Here is an 18,930-nt window from a genome sequence, read left to right on the forward strand (position 1 = left end):
GGAAGGGACTTCGATACGGCGATGTTCTTTTTTACCTACTGTTCAATATTTCAAGCATTTCAAGGTGTTATGAAACGTGCGGCCTTAAACATGTAGAGCACGATATTCAATAAGCCAGTTCATCTACTCCGCTGAACCTTGTCGGAAGTATGTTTCAGGCGCTTGCGTGAAGCAGAAAAGGTTGAATTGAAGGTGAATACGTCGAAGACCAAGTATGTGCTAGCAGCGGGGACGGAGCGCGATAGGGCTTGCATAGTCAGTAGCATAATAATCGACGGTGATGGGTTCGAGGTGGTTGACGAATTTGTATGCCGCGGATCGTTGTTAACGTCAGACAGCAACTACAGCAGAGAAATCTGCAAACATATCGTAGCTGGAAGACGTGCCTACTATGGATTCCATAAGACCTTGAGGTTTAGTAAATAACGCCCCTGTACCAAGTACACCATGTACAAGACACTAGCAAACACTGTAGTCCTCTACAGGCACGAAACATAGACAATGCTCGAGAAGAACTTGCAAGTACTGGGCGATTTTGAATGGCGTATGCTTAGGACCATCTTCGGCATCTTCATCTTCGAAGAATGAACAACGAGCTATATTCATCTTCGAAGAATGAACAACGAGAATATTCAGAAAGTCGCTAAAGCTATGAGGGTACAATGGGTCGGACATGTTGTGAGAATACCGGACAATAATCCCACAAAAAATGGAGTTCGTCTTGAATCCGAGCGGTACAAGGCGTCGAGGCGCGCATCGAGCTAGGTGATTGAACCAACCGGAGCCAGATCTTGTAAGTGTAGGACGTTCGAGAAACTGAAGATAAGCTCCCATGGACCGAATTTGTGAGCGTAACGGTGAGACGCAGATAAAAATCCTGAGGGATGCTTCACCAGCAAAGAATTTTGAAATTCGATACGACTTACTGAAAGGCAGCTTGTTGGCATAAGTACAAGAATAGTTTTTATGGTCACATGGAAGCATTTCCTAGCTTAAATGGAATTTGCTAGAGAACTCCTACATTGACAGGTGCGAAATGGAGGCAAGTTTTATAGTCTGATGAAACGAAAGCCAATTTGATTGGCTAAGATCACAAAAATCCGGCGGTAAAAACCTCAGCAAAGGGATCTTTCAGTGCAAGCAGACTGAAAATATTACGCAAGAATACTCGCTCTTGGTGACTTTTTGATATAACATGGACCACAACGGGTCTAACTTAAACGCAGGAGAATGTATGGCTGTTCATAACCTGAGTTAGAAGTTCAGCTATATGATTTGCTTTCATAACGATCATAAAACCCTAAACTATTTGGAAAATGTCGTTCAGTATAAAATCCTGAAGCGTAATCCCACTGCATCGAAAGCATGAAGGATGCGGGTATTCGCTCTCTAGGACAGTGGGTTGACCAGGAAAATTTGGTTGCGTCGGAAGCTAACGATGGTTTGCCTGATCAACTGTACTGGCGTTGAGGTATACGTGGACGAATTGATGACCACGAGCCACAGGTCCGCAATGCGAGTCCGTAATCATGGGCCTCGAAGCTTCTGGAATGATTTTAATGGCGGACGTGATTAGGGACAATCGGGCTCCGGTCAGCAGCAGCAGAGAAGTTGCTCTGTACAGCAAGACAAGTCAGAAGTCCACAGAACTAAAGAAGAACGTAAGAGGTGGTAAATTAGGCAACAATTGCAAAAAAACGTTTTGCATTTTGCAGCCAAGTTTCCCAGTACCAAGAAGTCAGCGGTGGAGACTGGCAAGTTGAAAGGGCTGTGCAGTGTCTTATCTATGGATACTGTTTGCTATCAATATTTGCAAACGCGGTGTTCACGACTAACAAATTACCGGCGTAGAGGAAGCAGGTCGTGTCAATCGACCGAAAAAGTATGAGGTTTAGTACTCATAACAAACGCAGGACAAAGGACTAGAAAAATTGTTATTATCAAACTCTCTACCAGCCAACACGAAATGATTTGGTTGTCCTCTAAGCCGCAGCTACGGATGCAATACGGAACAGCGCGATATATTTTTTTTTTGCTACGCTCCATCGGTTTGCCTCTACTGGTTCCCAACACGAAATGAGATTACTTCTTGAATTATTTTTCCTATGACTTACATTTTAAGTTATAAAATAGGCAATGTATGCGATTTTTACGAGGATACAAATAATGAACACGGGCTGAGGATGTGTTTTAAACTTAGAAAAAATATCCCTCGTCCAGACAGGTCTCGAACTCGCAGTCTCCGATGTCTCCGGCATGGTGTTTTGGCCATATAAACTACTGGGAGATGTAGTTTCTCCTAAGACCAATATCGATCACCCCTCTCGATTGCTCTAACTCTGCTCGCGAATGACGGATTTCCATAGTAGCATGTCCGAACGAACTTGACACTATCGAAAACCAGAGCTACAGGTCCAACGCTCTGGCAAAGGGAATGGTTGTGATGATTATGACCGTGGTCATCACGTAAAGAATAAGCGGACAATGCTGTATCGTGCCAGCATCGAGGAGGCAGCCCCTCTAGTATGATGTAGGTAGCGCAACCCCGGTTAGGTGGCATACCGAAACTCAAACCAATCACGGAAGGCGAAAGTAGAGTAAGAAGTAGAAGTAAGAATTGCCTACCAGTTGGTTGGATGGCCTCAAATGCCCAGTCTACAAGAAAGGACGCAGACTAGAGTGCGCCAACTACAGAGGGATCATCCTTTTGTCACGTATCCTGTTCAACAGACTGAGACCGCTTGAGGAGTCCTTCGTCGGTGAATACCAGGATAGTTTTCGTGAGGGCCGATCAACGACGGATCAGATGTTTAACCTGCGGACGATCCTGGATAAATTCCGGGAGTACAACTTGCAGACCCACCATCTGTTCATTGATTTCAGGGCAGCCTACGATTCGGTAAAAAGAAATGAGTTGTGGCAGATAATGCTCGAACATTGTTTTCCGGCAAAACTGATCAGTCTGATACGTGCGACGCTGGATGGCTCGAAATCAAGTGTTCGGATTGCAGACGAAGTGTCAACTTTGTTTGTGACCTTAGATGGATTGAAGCAAGGTGATACACGGTCGCACATGCTCCTTGGCTTTGCGGACGATATAGATATCATAGGAATCGATCGTAGGGCAGTGGGGGAGGCTTTTGTACCTCTGAAGAGGGAGACTTTTTTTTTATTTTTATTGCTTTAATACGGTGGCTTTCAGCCACAGGCTGGTTCGCCATCAGAAGAAGGAGACGGCGTGAATAGGCGTGACCGTTAACTCAATCAAGACGAAGTACATGGTTGCGGGTAGAGACAGGGGCAGGTCTAGTGGTGTTGGTGCTGAAGTAGTGATTGATGGGGAAGTATTTGAAGTTGTTGGAACACTTGTGACATGTGACAACGATGTTTCCCGTTAAGTGAAAAGACGGATTGCAGTATTAAATAGGGCCTTTTACGGATTGCGTAAGCAGCTCAGGTCCCGCAACTTGCAAACGTCGACGAAATTCGCTTTGTATAAAACGCTGATCCTTCCGGTGGCCCTCTACGGACACGAAGCGTGGACGTTGAAGCAGGTGGACCGGAAAGCTCTCGAAGTTTTCGAGTGAAAGTGCTGCATACAATTCTCGGTGGGAAACTAGAAAATGGTGTGTGGCGCAGACGCATGAATCACGAGTTGTACCAAGTGTATAGAGAAGTGAACATTATAGACCGCATTAAACACGACAGACTTCAGACAGATATCTGGATGTTGGAAGTTAAAGCGCGTACCGACAGTGAAGAAGAAGAAGTATGATTTCAAGGCAAAAAGGCTATCTCTATCGGCTATTAGGGCATCAAAGATAGCCGTCTCTGGGATCCGAAAAACACCAAGTTCCCCTCCCCGTATAGGTCAGCTAATTTGCAGTAAAAACCATGGCCCAACAATCGCGATCGCTGTTAAACAGCCCAGTATGGAGATAGCTTCTTTCCTCAGTTACCATCTTATCTATCTTACCGACGGAGATTTGCCATGGACGTTCTAAAAAACCTACGAAAAAGTTCTGCAAAGACCTGACCGAGGTCATTGCAACCTATTCGGAATTGGTGAAGAAATGGGTTTTCAAAACGAAGCGTGGTCCTGATTGGATCTTTTGAAGTTGTAGAGCTTGTAGCATGGTGAAGGAATACCCTCGAAGACAATGTCTGAAATATGAGGAGGTGTACTCTCCCGATTCACTACCTCTGTTCTCCAGCAATGAGCTCCCTTGGCGCAAGTAGACTAGAAGTCGTACTTAGTTAGCATTTTGGTGGCCTTTTCAATAGAATCGAGTACATCATCACAAGAAAGTTGACGCTTTACAAAACACCGAAAGCACCGGTCATCTCTTTCGTAAAACTGTCCACCTAACATACGGCTTTTGGGGATTTCCGAACGGCAGGTTTTGCTAGAGTATAGACCAAGACGATTCAGTATAGGAGACTGTCGTGGGACGGAGTAAATAAAGTTATTCCGAATAGGTTTTCGTCCTTCTGGTGCGGGCGTTTGAACAATTTCCGTGGAGCGCTTTTTAAAATCTCAAAATCAGAGAATCTTTTGAAACCGACCGATTTGTTGGTGAAATGATTCATTAGTGAAGCGATGTGATGAAGCTTCCCTCCCAGCTGGTCTCGAGGTACGATGCTGGCCTAACAAGCCAGTCGTCGTAGGTTCGAGTCTCGGCTCAGGAGAGACTGTTAGTGTCAATAGGATCGCAGCGCTAGCCCCGCAATTGTCCTGTACACTTTACAGTTGGCTGCGAAGTCTTCGTATAATAAAACAGAAGGTTGAGTTCCGAATCGGAATATAGCACCAAGGCTTTGCTTTGCTTTTGAAGCGTTAATGATGCAAATTATGACTTTTTCGCTTGTTGCTTTGGTACTGGCGATTCAACTGCTTTGAAGTAACCAATTGCACCTTTGGAAAGGTTTCGAGTTTCGAAGCCTTTGCGCAAACCATGTGGCTAGGCCATCATACAGGATGTTTACCAGGCAAATACTCAATACTCATTCCATTTCTTCTAGAACAGTGCTCGAGTGGAGAATATGTGATTTGTGTTTCTTCTTCGATTTTCAGTGGATATCCGTTAGATTCAGACGGTCTATTCACGACGATGGCCTACAAACTAAAGACTACTGCCAAGAGAAATCTATTTGTTTTGAACGCGTTCAAGATATAATTATATATGGACAGGAAGAGGTTAATGAGTTCGTGGATTTTAAAAGACGCCTGTGTTGTATAGAGTTCACTGCTGTACTGCCGTAGAAGTTTTGAGGTAGAATACTTGATCGATAGTAGACAGCCACGAAGCACGAGGTCATCAAAAGGAAGGTGTTGTGAAGATTCATGGGTATCTATAGATTCGGGTTGGAATAAAGCCTCAATGAGAAAAACTTGTGAAGCGGTAATATCCCGTTACATTCTGTTAGAAAAACGACTTCTAATATTGAAGATGTGACCATTTCAGTGTTGCTAAGATCTTTCCTATAGTAGTTCTAATTTAGATAACATATTGGTAACATTTGTTAATTTTTCTTTCGACACATGCCGTGCAGCCATCCCCAATTTCCCGTTGGCTTTTCTCGTTTTTTTTTTGTCGAATTTTCGCTCGCGTCAACACACAGTCGGGTGGAAGAAGGTTACGAGTATCCGCTCCCGGGATGCCGGTGCTGTTGCTTCTTTTTCACGCTTTCCGTTTCGCAAAGGGACCGCGCACTTATCTAGTTACCATCATTGCGGGGTGATCGTCGTCTTCGTGGTCGTAGGTCGAGGTAGCGTGCGTGTATGTGTGTCTTTACCGGGCCTATACTCTGCACTTAGGGGTTAATTATGAACCAAGTGAATGGTCGTTGCTCTCGCAAGCGGTCAAAACTTTCGATACTAACTTTCGTTTCGTAGATGGAAGATATAGAGATTAGTTTATTTAGATTCTCGCTAAACGAAGCGAAGGCTCAGTTCTGGCTAGCAAAAGTAAACAACGAGGCCATTGGCAGTAAGTAAGCCGATTGTAATACCGAAGCTAAAACAGTAAATACTTTTAAACTTTGGTATGATATTGCTTGTAAGCGATTCTTGAGCTAAAGTAACTATTTATCGTAGAAGTAAACAAAAATTGAAACAAAACATATGAGCTGGTGAGCTTAGCAACACGTGAGAGCTATCATAGCAACAGTTATTGTCATCAAAATGCTGGTTGCAAATGTAATCGTTGAGATTTACGTAAGCTTACAGCGCAACTGAGATAAAACTACTTCTGTTGGGTGAACATAGCAAAAGATTCCAATCGTGTTCGTCTTCTAATCAAAGTTCTGTGAGTTAGTCCTAGCGGTACAGGTAACTAAACAATACCTCAAACGTGAAGCGTTTCAGTGGTAGTCTACACTGGCTTGTCTACGGTTTTGAACAGTCGTAACTAAAGTGTCACTTTTTGTAAGTTTTTTTTTTCTCTATTTAAGATTGGTCAGGCGTGTTGCGTGGAGCACATTTTGAGCTTAGCTTCCAAACGTTCTGAACTCTTAGTTACGACACATGAGAGCCATACTTTCAGAAACGTATGCTTGGAGTTGCTTCAACGTGAGGCGCGGTGTACTGGTACTGTGTTGGTACAGGTGAAGCGTTCTTCTTACAGATATTACTCTGTGTGAGTGGTGTTGGGTGCTTTTGAAATGAAGGAGCAATGCATTACTGATAGAAACGCTCCGATGGCTGTCAGTTGCGTTCGCTCGAATTTCGATGGACAAAAAAAGTTTCACTGGCCTTTCTGACGCCAACGACCAACGCGCGTTTCTATCGTGAGTGTGTGTGTCTGTTTGTGTTTGTGGGGGGTGGTTTTTCGTGTTAGTGTGAACAACTATCATTCAGGAAATCAAGAAGATAAACTAGCAGAAATAATCATACCCAGTAGTCAGACATCGGTTTCGATACTAACGGCTAATGCGCTATTGTGGCGTTGCTGTAAGTTATTATTCGTTCCACCGGCACCCCCGCCACTACCGGGGAGGCCACCCCCGCCGCCACCGCCACCGCCGTTCGACGGTTGCTTACAGCAGTTTTGCTGCTGCTGCAATTGTTGTTTATCGGTAAGATGCGCTCCTAAAAATGGAACCATACGATTTTGTTCACCTAATAGGCCCGGCGTTGTCTCGACCCCGTCCTCCAGATCCATCATGTCGGACGATGATTCGGACAACGAGTTGTTTTTCTTTAGATGTTGACCTAGGTGGAAGAAGAGAAAAGGCAGGATATTTATTAGGTAGGAAAGTATATAATAAATATTCGTTACAATTTCTGCAACGAATACGATGTGAGTAGCAGTAAAAGTGAAAAGTATATACAAAAAATATGCTTATTCCCAATTAAATAAATAAAAGGCGCTTTACAGAACAATTTATTCAGTTTTTCCATGTACAAATTTTTCGAATACACTGTTTCAATAAAACAAATCAGTTTACTTGAATTTGAATATTAAAAACGCAGTAGTGGACTTATATACCGTTAAAAACGCATTTTTCAAGACAAAGGCTTTTCAACTCCAACTGTGATGTTGGATCACATTTTTTGAAAAAAGAAAGATAGTAGTTCCCTTTGGAATTTTCTTCTCTTGCTGTGAAAATATTTTTGAATATTCAGACATTCACCACTAATAGGAGGTACGGATCTTACAACAAAACGCAAATTTAAATTTTTTTGTTTTTTTTTATCAAAACGATATTCGTCGGTAATGTTTATTTAGGAAGTTTAACACATTTTAATCATTTATTTTCATGTGAAGTGGAATGATCGGAATCGGATTTGACGAGATTGCACTACTAAGTCATTTGATGTCTGGACACAAAAAAGGATCTCAAATTGGCCTCAGATTTAATTTAATTTTATCTTTATTACTAACTAGAGTCATAGTGAATATATGAAAACGATTTAAGGCCGACTGTTTAACGAAACTTAATAATCTATAATTACGTTATTTCAGTTTGATTTGTTTAGTTTCAAAGAGTACATAATGTTATTCTCAAATGACGGGCATTCCATCTTCCCAACCAGCCTACAAAGTACTAAAGGCTTACTTGCAAGGCATAAAAAAACTAATGAACTGAAATGTTTATCATAAACCAGAGCTCGCGCATCATAAGACGGACGTCACGGTTGTAAACAACCGAAAATCGGAGCAACAAGGGAGTTGTCAGCGTCGGAGACTGCACCATCACCTCGAAGCGATCCCTGAAGCTCTTGGGGGTTATAGTGGATGGCAAGCTCACGTTCGGAAGTCACGTCGACTATGCCTGTACGAGGGCCTTATCGGCTATTGCAGCACTTTTTCGTATGATGTCCAATAGCTCAGTGGTTTATGGCAGCAAGCGAAGACTTCTTGCCAGCGTGGTTTCGTCCATACTTAGGTATGGTGGGCCAGTGTGGTCCAGAGCGCTAGGTACTAACAGTTACCGTGGTAAACTGGAAAGTACCTACAGGCTCATGTGCCTGAGAGTTGCGAGTGCGTATCGTACGGTGTCATACGATGCAATCTGTGTCTTGTCCGGCATGATGCCTATCAGCATCGCCATCAAGGAGGACAGAGAGTGTTTCGACCAACGTGCCACAAGGGGCATACGAGGTACCAGAAGGTCATTCTCGATGCTTCGCTGGCAGCGGGAATGGTCCAACTCCACAAAGGGCAGATGGACGCATCGACTCATACCGGAGATATCCGGCTGGATCGGGAGACGACATGGTGAAGTGAACTTCCACCTGACACAAATCCTGTCACGCCATGGTTGTTTCAGGCAATATCTGCACAGGTTCGGACACGCGGGGTCCCCCATGTGTCCCGAGTGCGTAGAGGAGGAGGAGACTGCTGGGCATGTCTTCTTCGTATGCCCCCGTTTCGTAAGATCGAGCAGCGACATGATGGCTGTGAGCAGACCTGGCACTACTCCGGACAATCTAGTCCGGAGGATGTGCGACGACCCGGACATCTGGAACGCGGTCTGTGCGGCCGCCTCTCAGATTGTCCTGGAGCTGCAACGTGTATGGCGGGTCAACCACCAACACGCCAGTGGTGGCTAATTACCAGTCTCCAGGTAGTCAGCTAGGAGGTTATAAGAGTAAAGAGGGTGCATCACGCACAAAAGCCACTCCCCGACGTAATTCTTAACCGTCGTTCCGGGAGGGGTTTTAGTGGGTCGGGGCAGAAATCAGTAGGTGCCTGGGGGAGTGTAACTACCCTAGCATCTCTCCCCTAGTCTCATCCCCACACTTTGAGTTCTCTTCTGAGGTGTCTGTTTGTAGATTTCTCCGCCACCTTTAAAAAAAAAGAGTTGTATGCCACCACGGGCCGGCGCGTGGCAATATGTGCGTGACCACTGACAGTTCCCGACAGTCCCGTACCAGCAGCGGGTGATCGCTTGGGGTGGTGAAGGTCGGACACTAGGCAGTAGACTTCTCGCAAAAGCTACAAGTAACCGGAAACATCTCTGATACAATTACGGTAACTGGTCGCAACTTTTTAGGACTCGAGTCGGAATTCGTTTTCGTACCTCGATTCTGGGTTGGCACCTGCACCGAGCTCCCTTATTAAGGTCGTGTGACAACGGCTTGAAACGGGGAGATAACAAACGGTGCAGGGGTCTTCGTTCTGTAAAACCTGGCAGGCCTTCCAGTACCTTCCGCATCTATTGCCTGGTGGGAATCAGGCAGGAGAAGGATCAGATGGTGGAAATTGGTTTTGGGCCAGATTCCCTCTCCTGACTTCCGGCGGTCGGGGGCGACATAATTGCATTATCTCACTGCTTCGGCATAGACCACCATGGGACCACATAGGCGACTACTCCCTTATGAACAAGGATAGCGGCTGGAAGGGGGACCTTATTAACTACAAAATGAGCACAAATAAGAAAAAAGTGACGGGTGTGGAGGGACTACGAAATCCCTTCGTGCGAGGTGGCATCCAGCGGTCTCCGCAGAAAAAGGCGGAGACTAAAGCAGCCAAACCCGGTGGCGGATAGGCTAACACGCCAGTTTCACACCGGATTTTGCGGTCGATGGTCTCTTGCTAATCGAGGCCATCGAAAAAAGCAGGGACAAGTGGCCTAGGGTGGCAGCGCCTCCCAAACAGCTCGATGATATCATCGAGTTCGCGGAGAATAGGGGCAATATGTTAAGGGATCTGAAGCAGGACCTCCTCCTGCTTTGGGCTACCATCGACGAAGCTCAAAAGAAGTATGCCGAACTTGTGGCTCGGGTTGAAGCCTCCGAAAAGATGGTGAGGATTAGGAGGGTAACCGAATCTAAGCAGGTTCAGACCGATGCCCCCTTGCCCTAATTCACAGGTCCGTAAGCGAACGAGGCAATCCCCGGGGGAAGCGGCCCCCGATAACGTGAACAAGCGGTTGGTAGAGCTAGCCTCGCGAGCTAGCACACCAATAGGCTCGAAGGCCGGAACACCGACCGAAGCGGCGACTGCGGGAAACCCATTGGTTATCATAGTAGGAAAAGAGCGCATGGAAGGTTAAAAGCGGCAAGACGGAGCAGCGACAAAACGGCCGCCAAATGTCAAAAAGGTGAGGAGCTGGGGAGACGCCTTCATACTCAAGACTGACGGGTCGAAGTACTCTGAAGTCCTAAAGAAAATGAGGAGCGAAACCCAGTTCAAGGATTTAGAGGATGTGCGGACCATCCGTCGATCTTGCACTGGCGAGATGATTCTTGAGCTCCGAAAAAATGCGAAGAACAAGGGCGCTTCCTACAAGACGGTAACCGAGCAGGTGCTTGTCAAAGAGGTGCAGGTTCAGGCACTCACCTCGGAGGTGACAGCTTAAAAATCTAAATGAAATCACCAAGGGGTGCGATGTTGCACAAGCCCTCCAAGAGAAGTGCGTGGGAATCCAGGTGGCTACCTTCCGCCTAGCATCGGCAGATGTGAACCTAGCTCTAAAGGAAGGCAAGCTAAAGGTCGGCTGGTCAGTATGCCCTCCGGGTATACTTCAACAACCGGACGTTTGCTTCCGGTGCTTTGAGGGAGGACATAAGTACTGGAGCTGCAAGGGGCCCGACAGGAGCCAGTTATGCAGACGTTGCGGTGGTGTAGGCCATAAAGCGAAGTATTGCGGGGAGTCTCCCAAGTGCATGGTATGTTCCGGAAAACGAGACTCCAAACACTTTATGGGAGGCCCCAGGTGCCCAGCCGGTTAGCCGGCTGCGAAACGACGGGCATAAGGGTAGCGCAATGAAACCTGAACCACTGCTTCGCGGCTCAGCAGCTGCTATACCAAGTGGTCACTGAGTCGCTGTCGGATATCGCCATCGTATCGGACTCCTACCGCATCCCTCCCGGAGACGGTAACTGGGTTGCGGATAAGTTAAGTATGGCGGCCGTATGGACGACGAGCAGGTTTCCGGTTCAGGAGGTTGTTTCAATCTCAAACGAGTGTTCTACTGCAGTTACCTGCCACGTTGGTCTACCGAAAGGTTCACTCAGGTCGACACCAGTTATCCATGGAGCTAACGGGCCTAACGCTGTTGGTGGTGGCGGGTGACTTCAACGCTTGGACTGTTGAGTGGGGAAGTCGCTCTACGAACCAGAGGGATCAGATCCTGTTGGAGGCTTTGGCAAAGCATCTGGCCAACGTTGGGACCAAGTGTACATATAGCAGAAATGGAGTCGATTATCGATGTGACGTTCTCCAGCCCAGGACTGATCACGAACTGGAGGGTAGACGATGGCTACATAAATAACGACCACCAGTCGGTTTGCTATAGCATAGAAAACAACGCGAGGCGGCAAGTGACAGGTAGAACCAACACTCACACCGTCCGCGGCTGAGAGACATCGCATTTCGGTGCCGAGGTATTCGAAGAGGCATTGAGAAGAGAGTGCGATGGAGGCAGTTTGCTCCGCCCGACTGAGACTTGTCTAGTCTAACTCATACTTTCTTGTCAGGGTTTCGGCAATAACTACAAGGTTTTCCGCTGTGATTCCGCGGTGGAGTGTTTTTGTGGTTGCGAATTCGTAGTCCGGAGTAAAAGTTTTCTAGGATCATACCCTTTTTTTTTGAACCTTGAACAGGTTTTTTCGGTGTTTTCGCTGATACTGTAGTGATCGACATCATGGATGTATGGGAGTACTCGGTCCGAAGATATATACAGGTTACAGAGAAACAACGTGATGTCACCATGCTTAAACACGGGATCAACAGAAACCTTTTGCTTTGGTTTCTGTCATTCCTCGTCGGTCGTCATCTTATTGTATTTCTATCGGAAATTGCCATTCTCCTTGCTTTGGTGCTACGTGAACTTAAACTTTATCACCGTGCCAATATTGCCAGACACAATCCGCTGGAGAGGATTACTATTCCTCTGGTCAGTTTTATTATAAAAAAGACTTATATTTTATCAAGAAGAAGGAGTCTAATCGACGTTCGTTTTTAATTGCACTGAATCGAACCATTTTTGAAAAATTGGTTAAGATTATACTCTTAGGAGCCAATTTATATAATTTTCAAGTGTGTCACCTCGACCTCCACCTGATGGAGAATTAATCTCACGTATGTCACCCTTTTGGAAGTTACACATGAAAAATTTTTCCCATGGGTGTCACTCCCTAGCGTGTCACCGGGAAAGATTTTTTTTAGTAGGGATCAGGATTCACCTTGAAAAGTGATGCAATGGACGACTCTATTCTATCTATTTCGAGAGCGACAATGCGCGCCCATCTCTACTCGACCCAGGAAACATACAAATGTTCACGCAAGTTGTTTCATTACGAAAACAGAGGTTATATGCGACGTTGTCTTTGAAGCATATAAATGTTCTTTACCGTATCAGGAGAAAGCAAACAGATTCGGACCAAGTGAGGTGGTGGTGATGAGGAGCCTTAGAATGAACCCATGCTTAAGTCCTTTGATATTCAAAAATGGCCTGCTTGTGACAAGACTCGAACTCACAACCATCTGCCTATCAAAGCGAACTCTGTAGCAACACTTCACACTATTGTTACAAAACTAGAGAAATCTTTTGCAGCAAAGGAAATTTCGCTTTAAAAATCCCCTGATGTAGAAGAAGAATTAAAATCAGCAAACCTTGCCCGCAAGGAAGCGTGGTATCTCTTCTATTGTGGTGTTTAGTGGGTGGTGACCTAATCATAAAAATTATAAATAAAGGTTTTGAATTAGCTGAAATTGCTGAAGATATAGTCATAATTGTTCCTGGCAAGTATGATGCTATCATCGCAAACCCAATGCAAATTGCTTTGAACTTTGTTTCCTCTTGGTGTGATAGGAAAGACTTGAATGTAAATTCTTTAAAAATCACTACAGTTTCATTTACACGAGGGAAAAAAATATGCTTAAGAATTCAAGATCACCTTCAAAGCTTTTGGAATTTTTCGACAACATCAAATACCTCGGAGTACCTCTTGACGAAAAACACACAGGAAAACACATCTAGAGCAGGCAATGAGTGAAGCTAAACCTACTCTATAAATATGTAATCAAACTTTTGGTAACGAGTGGGGACTCAAATCAATAACGATCCGATTATTTGGCTGTTGGGAGACTAGGAATCAACTATGCTTCACTGGTTTAGGGGCCGAAAACAAAGAAAAAAGTGCTCAAAATAAGTTGGAAAAGCTTTAACGGCTAGCAACTCTCTCAATAACGGATGCAATGAGAAGCACACCTTACAAAGCACTGGAAGCTTTACTCTTCATGCTTCAACTGCACCCATTTATAAAATTAGAAGCCGGAAAGAGTGCTTTAAGGATCAAAAGATCTTTAAAACTCTTTGAGGATGACCTTACAGGTTATTTAAATACACTAAGGTAATTTTTTACGCGGGGGATGCGTTCCTAATTTGTATGGGCCCGCTTTCAAAACGACTTTTTTGAGTTGCAAATTTATAAGAAGAAGAAAACTTCATAAGAAAACCGTCCTAAAACGTTTAAACCTCGTTTGAATATGATAGTGGCCAATCTAGAGACCAAAATGCAATATTTTAAATTTTGAGTATTTACTCCAAAAATTGTGATTTTTTTGAAAACGAGTGATCATATACTCGTGGCCTAAAACGGAAAATGGGATTGGCATGAGGTCGATATCTTGTACCGTTTTTGAGTAATGGAGGAAAGCAACCCTTAAGCGTACACTACACGAAGCAAATATTTGCCTAAAATGACGGTAAATTTTTGTTTGCCCGTGTAATATCAAAGTATTTGCCTAATTTAATATCAAAGTATTTGCCTAATTATTTGTTGAAAAATATTTGCCATCGTATTTGCTTAACAAAAAAATAGGTAAATATTCAATTCGTCTAATTTCTTTCTTTGCTAATGAGGTCACAACCGAGCGAATATTCGCTTATATTTTTTCTTTGTTCATACTGAAATTCGGTATGAGCAAACTGCAGCAAATGGATTTTAATGTGTCACTTCACCTAAAATGTTTTGATTCTACTTGATGAGGGTAGTCCTTGTAGTTATCAGTACACGTGAAACTGATATAATTCTACTCTAGTAAAGGTTTCTTGAATTGGTTAAAAAACCAATTTTACAATTCATACTTCATTTAATAATTATTGAATTTCTCAATCGAACTTGATAATATAATTGCAGAGCCAAGTAATACGGTAAATTTAACCTATAACCGATGTTAATACATTGAAAATTGATCTTACTGTTCGAAAATACGACATGACATAAATATTTCAATTAAACTCAAAGTCAAAGGTTTCTTCCTTTCGCAGCAACAACACGGATTATGGCAAGCGCAATTGTATAGTTCTTCGATTAAAATTGTCGAATGATGGAGAAACCTCCATATTTATCAACTAAAATACCCATACAAAATGCTGCTTTTTAATATATGGAGATACAAACTCCAAAACGTTGGGAAAATAACTGTTCCAGTGTGAGAAGTTTTAATTTAAAAGTGGTACTTTATCAGTTAACCGTAGCATTTTCGTTTCACCCTGAAAGTTTGACCCAATCTCGCACCAGCACGCATTCAAACAGCCTTCTGATTCTCGTCATTTCCCATGGTAAATTGGCAAGCATGACCAGATGGGCAAACTAAAAATAATTCCTCTATTTGCGATGAACAATTGTCACTCGGAATAAAATATATCGTACGGTAGACTTTATGAACCAAAACAAAGAAATTATATTTTCTAGTGGCAGATGAAATATTGTTGGGCAATGGAAACTAGATTTGTTATGTTTTCTACGAAGTTTATTTTCTGAAGATAATTTGCTCCGTGTAGTAGCACAGCAAACATATTTGCAAAAAATGAGCGAAGAGACTTTGATGTCATTCGAGCAAACAGAGTCTTGAACAAATATTTGTTATAGTGTAATAGCGTAACAAATATATTCACCTAAAAAAAGTTTTGCGCAAATAAATTACATACCAAATATTGCAAATATTTGCCTCGTCTAATGTCTGCTTTAGACATGCAGAAAGCGTCAAGACTTGGTGTTATCTAAAAAACGGAAAGAATCGACTATTTGAGGCTTAGAAATTTTTGAGCTGGTAAACATTCTCATTTCACTTCACTGTCAATCTCACTACACGGAGCTATTTTTTGCCACCTCACTTTAGGTGAAACCGAGAATAGCTCTTAAAAAGTGAAGTGAGTGTGAGAGTGAAATATTTTTCATCCCGTAATAAATACCCGTGTACGTTGGGAAAGGCTTTCTCGAACTATAATTGACGTGAGTATGATCGCCAGAAGTTTATGTTTTAACAATATGACGAACAAGGTATCTAAGCAATGGATTAATAATTAAAAAGTTAGATCTTATGAGCTAGCTCGCTCTTTAAGCTTGAGAGTGTTGAAATCTCAAATTTCCAAGGTTTTTAACTGAAATAGTGTCCTCATTAAGTCAATACCTAATAATCGCATACTAAATTACTTACTCTCAGCGCTATAGAACTTTTAATTTGTTGACTATTAGCACTTATATTAGTTGTAGTTCCGATAGATTTTTTTAAATTTCTGATTTTATAAATTTAAAATAACGTTGCGCCTCCATCAAACTACCATGTAGAGCAGACCCTTATGATTCATATCAAAATATTTTCGTTTTGTTTAGTAGAACTTACCCAAAGTGCCAGGAAGATACGGACAGCTGGTGACGTGGTTGAAGTTTTGACTCTGCATCTCCTCCTGGTCCGTTTCGCGATGGTAGAAGTAGTTGAAGTTGCTGACGATAACCGGCACCGGGAGGGCAATCGTAAGCACACCGGCAATCGCGCACAGTGATCCGACGATTTTGCCCCAAACACCGACCGGTCTGTAGTTGTTGTGCGTAGGAAGAGGAGAAAGAACATGAATTAGACAGGCGAGAGTACCTTTCAACCGGGTGGGGCATACGGTGCGCCTTGGCGGTGATCCATCCGGGCTCTATCGAGGCCGAACCAGGTAGAGCGGTTCGGCGGAGCCAGGATGGCTCATCAAGGCTTCTTTTCATTCAAAAACGCTCAAAGTGCCGTGATAATGTGTGTACTTGCAAAAGAGCGAACGCGAAATGGATAACTGGGAGCGTTGGCGCCCCGGTTTAAAAGTACATAATGAATGCGCGAATGTGGGTGCGAGGTGGGGCGGTTACTTGGGGGTCGCTCCACCGCAAATCATGAATGATTAAGGTATGAATTGACGACACAACAACAGCTAGATGGGATGACGTTACACATGCAGTTCACAACGGCTTCCATGCACACACACAGATGCACACACATGCACACGAGAAAGTTGTCACTTGTAATAGAAAGTGTTGAGGAATAAAAAATCGAAAAGTGAGCATACATTCAGGAGACTGGTGAGCTGGATATAGAGTAGAGTAGGCGTGTTAAAGTGCCAGCGGAACAGCAGAGAAACGAAACGGCAAAGCATTGATTTTAAAATTTGAAGAAAAAAAGGAGCAAAAAACATGCACTTTGACACAGTGTCATGCAAACTGGGGATGAGGTGGGATTGTTGGTTGGCGGGATCATGATTTACTGACAAACCAAGGGCATACAAAAAAGAACGAAAAATCGAACAAAAACCAAACCATATGATTGGCAAACGCGGCAAGCCGAAACGGTTTAGTAGCGAAACTCAAGATAGAAAAGTCCAATTTTCGAGGGGGAACGGGGGGTAGAATGAAAATGAGGCGTTTTTCTCACTCTGGACAACTTATTTTTTCATTCTTTAGTAGAAAAAAATGTACAGCGAATTCACTTTCGAAGGTTGATTTCTGGACCGGATTGAGAAAAGTTGTCTCCTGGTGGATGGTTTATGAAACTGAGTGTGTGGTGGCGAAATAAATGCAGGATTTCTAAGACACAATACTTTTGAGCAGCGAATTTTTCGATTTTTCGATTCGTAAAATTTCGATCGCCAGCTTCGCCAATCAGTTGCCGGATCGGATTCTGTGCATGCAGCTGCTGGAAGCTGCCCCACTAAGAATGCTTTCGATTCTTTTTTTTTGTTGCTAAAGTTTTTGGTATATATAATATATGATGGAAATATTCCGGAATAAAATAAACGCTAGATCAAAGCAGTGCTTTTCGGATTGCGTGTCAGTGTGTCAACTACCCTAGATGCAGTAAGAGAGAAACGGGAAATGTCACGTTTTGGTGGTGTCCAGCTGGCCTACTTTTCGCAGTGCAGGCCGCTCTCGATTGGTTGGTACTAGAACAGAAAAGTATGACAATCTGGGCTACTTTGATCGGTTGCTCGACTAAAACACTACTGGGAATGATGATCGGTCTACCACATCGTTTTTGATTTTGGGATGATTCGTGTTGTTGTTATTTTGTTTACTAATATTTTATTTGAGGGGAAACGAGGAAGACACTCAGGTTTTTTTTTTAATCCGAGCGAAAGGTTGGTGGGGATGGGATGAGAAGTGTCACATTAAACCGATTCACTAGAAATAGACATCGCTTAACTCCGCTATCTACGAATTTTGCTTTGCACACCAGAGGTCGCAAAAAGAGAGCTAGGCCAATATAAAATCGAATCGCGAATTGTCGGATGTAACATGAGCAAATATTGATGAATGTAAGAATGTGGAGAACAAGAGGCAGGCGAGAGCGATACGGTTTGAATATAATATATAGGAATGCATGTAAAAAGAGTAAAAAAGAGAGAGAGAGGCGAAACAAGGGTGGTGAAGATGGCGCTAGTTAGCATAATATGCAAAAAACTGTGAGGCAAAATTATGAAACGGTGTGTTTTTTTTTTTAATTATTTGATTGTGTGGTACTATTAGGAACAATAAAATAGTGATGGAAGGTGAGAGACAGAGTGAGAGATTGAGCGAAACGTACGTCATGTCACCATATCCGACAGTAGTCATGGTAACCACAGCCCACCAAAATGCATCTGGTATGGACTTGAAGAATGAGTTTTCGCTTCCCGCTTCCGCAAAATAAACAGCCGATGAGAAGAGCACAACGCCTAAAAAGCACCGTAGAAAGAGAGAAAGCAAAGGAAGCGACCGTTACTCAAAAAATAATCGTAATTTCATTGCGCACGGCTTCCGAATCAATGTTCTGTTTTTAATATCCTTTTTCAATTTTGTTGTTGAGTTTCATCACTGAATAGCCGATTCCTAAGTCGAGCTTTCAGGCGTCAGATTCCGAGATTTATGCGCATTTTCCTTCGCAAAACATAGTCACACCTTCTCCAGGGAGCATATCTCTTTTAATACATTCTACTGTGAATGGGTTTGCATCGGAAATGCCCTCAATTTCCGAGTGTGATTTTTGCTAACTGATAAAAAACAAACCGTTCGAAAAACCCACCATCTGTTTAGCAGCGTATTACAGAAGATACACTGAAACAAATCTTCGTTCTTTTTTCCCGAGATTAAGCACTTTATAGAGCAAGGGATCTGATTGGTCCTCGCAACTTCCTGCGTCGCTGGTTGGTAACCCAGAGATTACACTGACGGAAGA

The 18,930-nt window shown here is 43.4% G+C and overlaps 1 protein-coding gene across 5 annotated transcripts in view; it reads right to left on the reverse strand.

The window, feature by feature from the left end:
* Positions 1-18,930, reverse strand: part of LOC129729774 (potassium voltage-gated channel protein Shaker) — a 398,752-nt gene that overhangs the window by 21,978 nt on the left and 357,844 nt on the right. For 2 of the 5 annotated variants that reach the window (XM_055688596.1, XM_055688610.1), the window contains exons 9-11: positions 18,301-18,430; positions 16,087-16,277; positions 6,900-7,213 (exon numbers count right to left, since the gene is read on the reverse strand). In XM_055688596.1, coding sequence (XP_055544571.1) covers positions 6,903-7,213; positions 16,087-16,277; positions 18,301-18,430 — 632 coding nt within the window. In that variant the 3' untranslated portion in view covers positions 6,900-6,902. Of the gene's footprint in view, positions 1-6,899; positions 7,214-16,086; positions 16,278-18,300; positions 18,431-18,930 lie in introns of those variants that run through there. The other 3 variants (XR_008728745.1, XM_055688619.1, XM_055688604.1) reach the window with 3 other exon arrangements.

This window comes from Wyeomyia smithii, chromosome 1, assembly GCF_029784165.1.
Source record: "Wyeomyia smithii strain HCP4-BCI-WySm-NY-G18 chromosome 1, ASM2978416v1, whole genome shotgun sequence".
NCBI lineage: Eukaryota > Metazoa > Arthropoda > Insecta > Diptera > Culicidae > Wyeomyia > Wyeomyia smithii.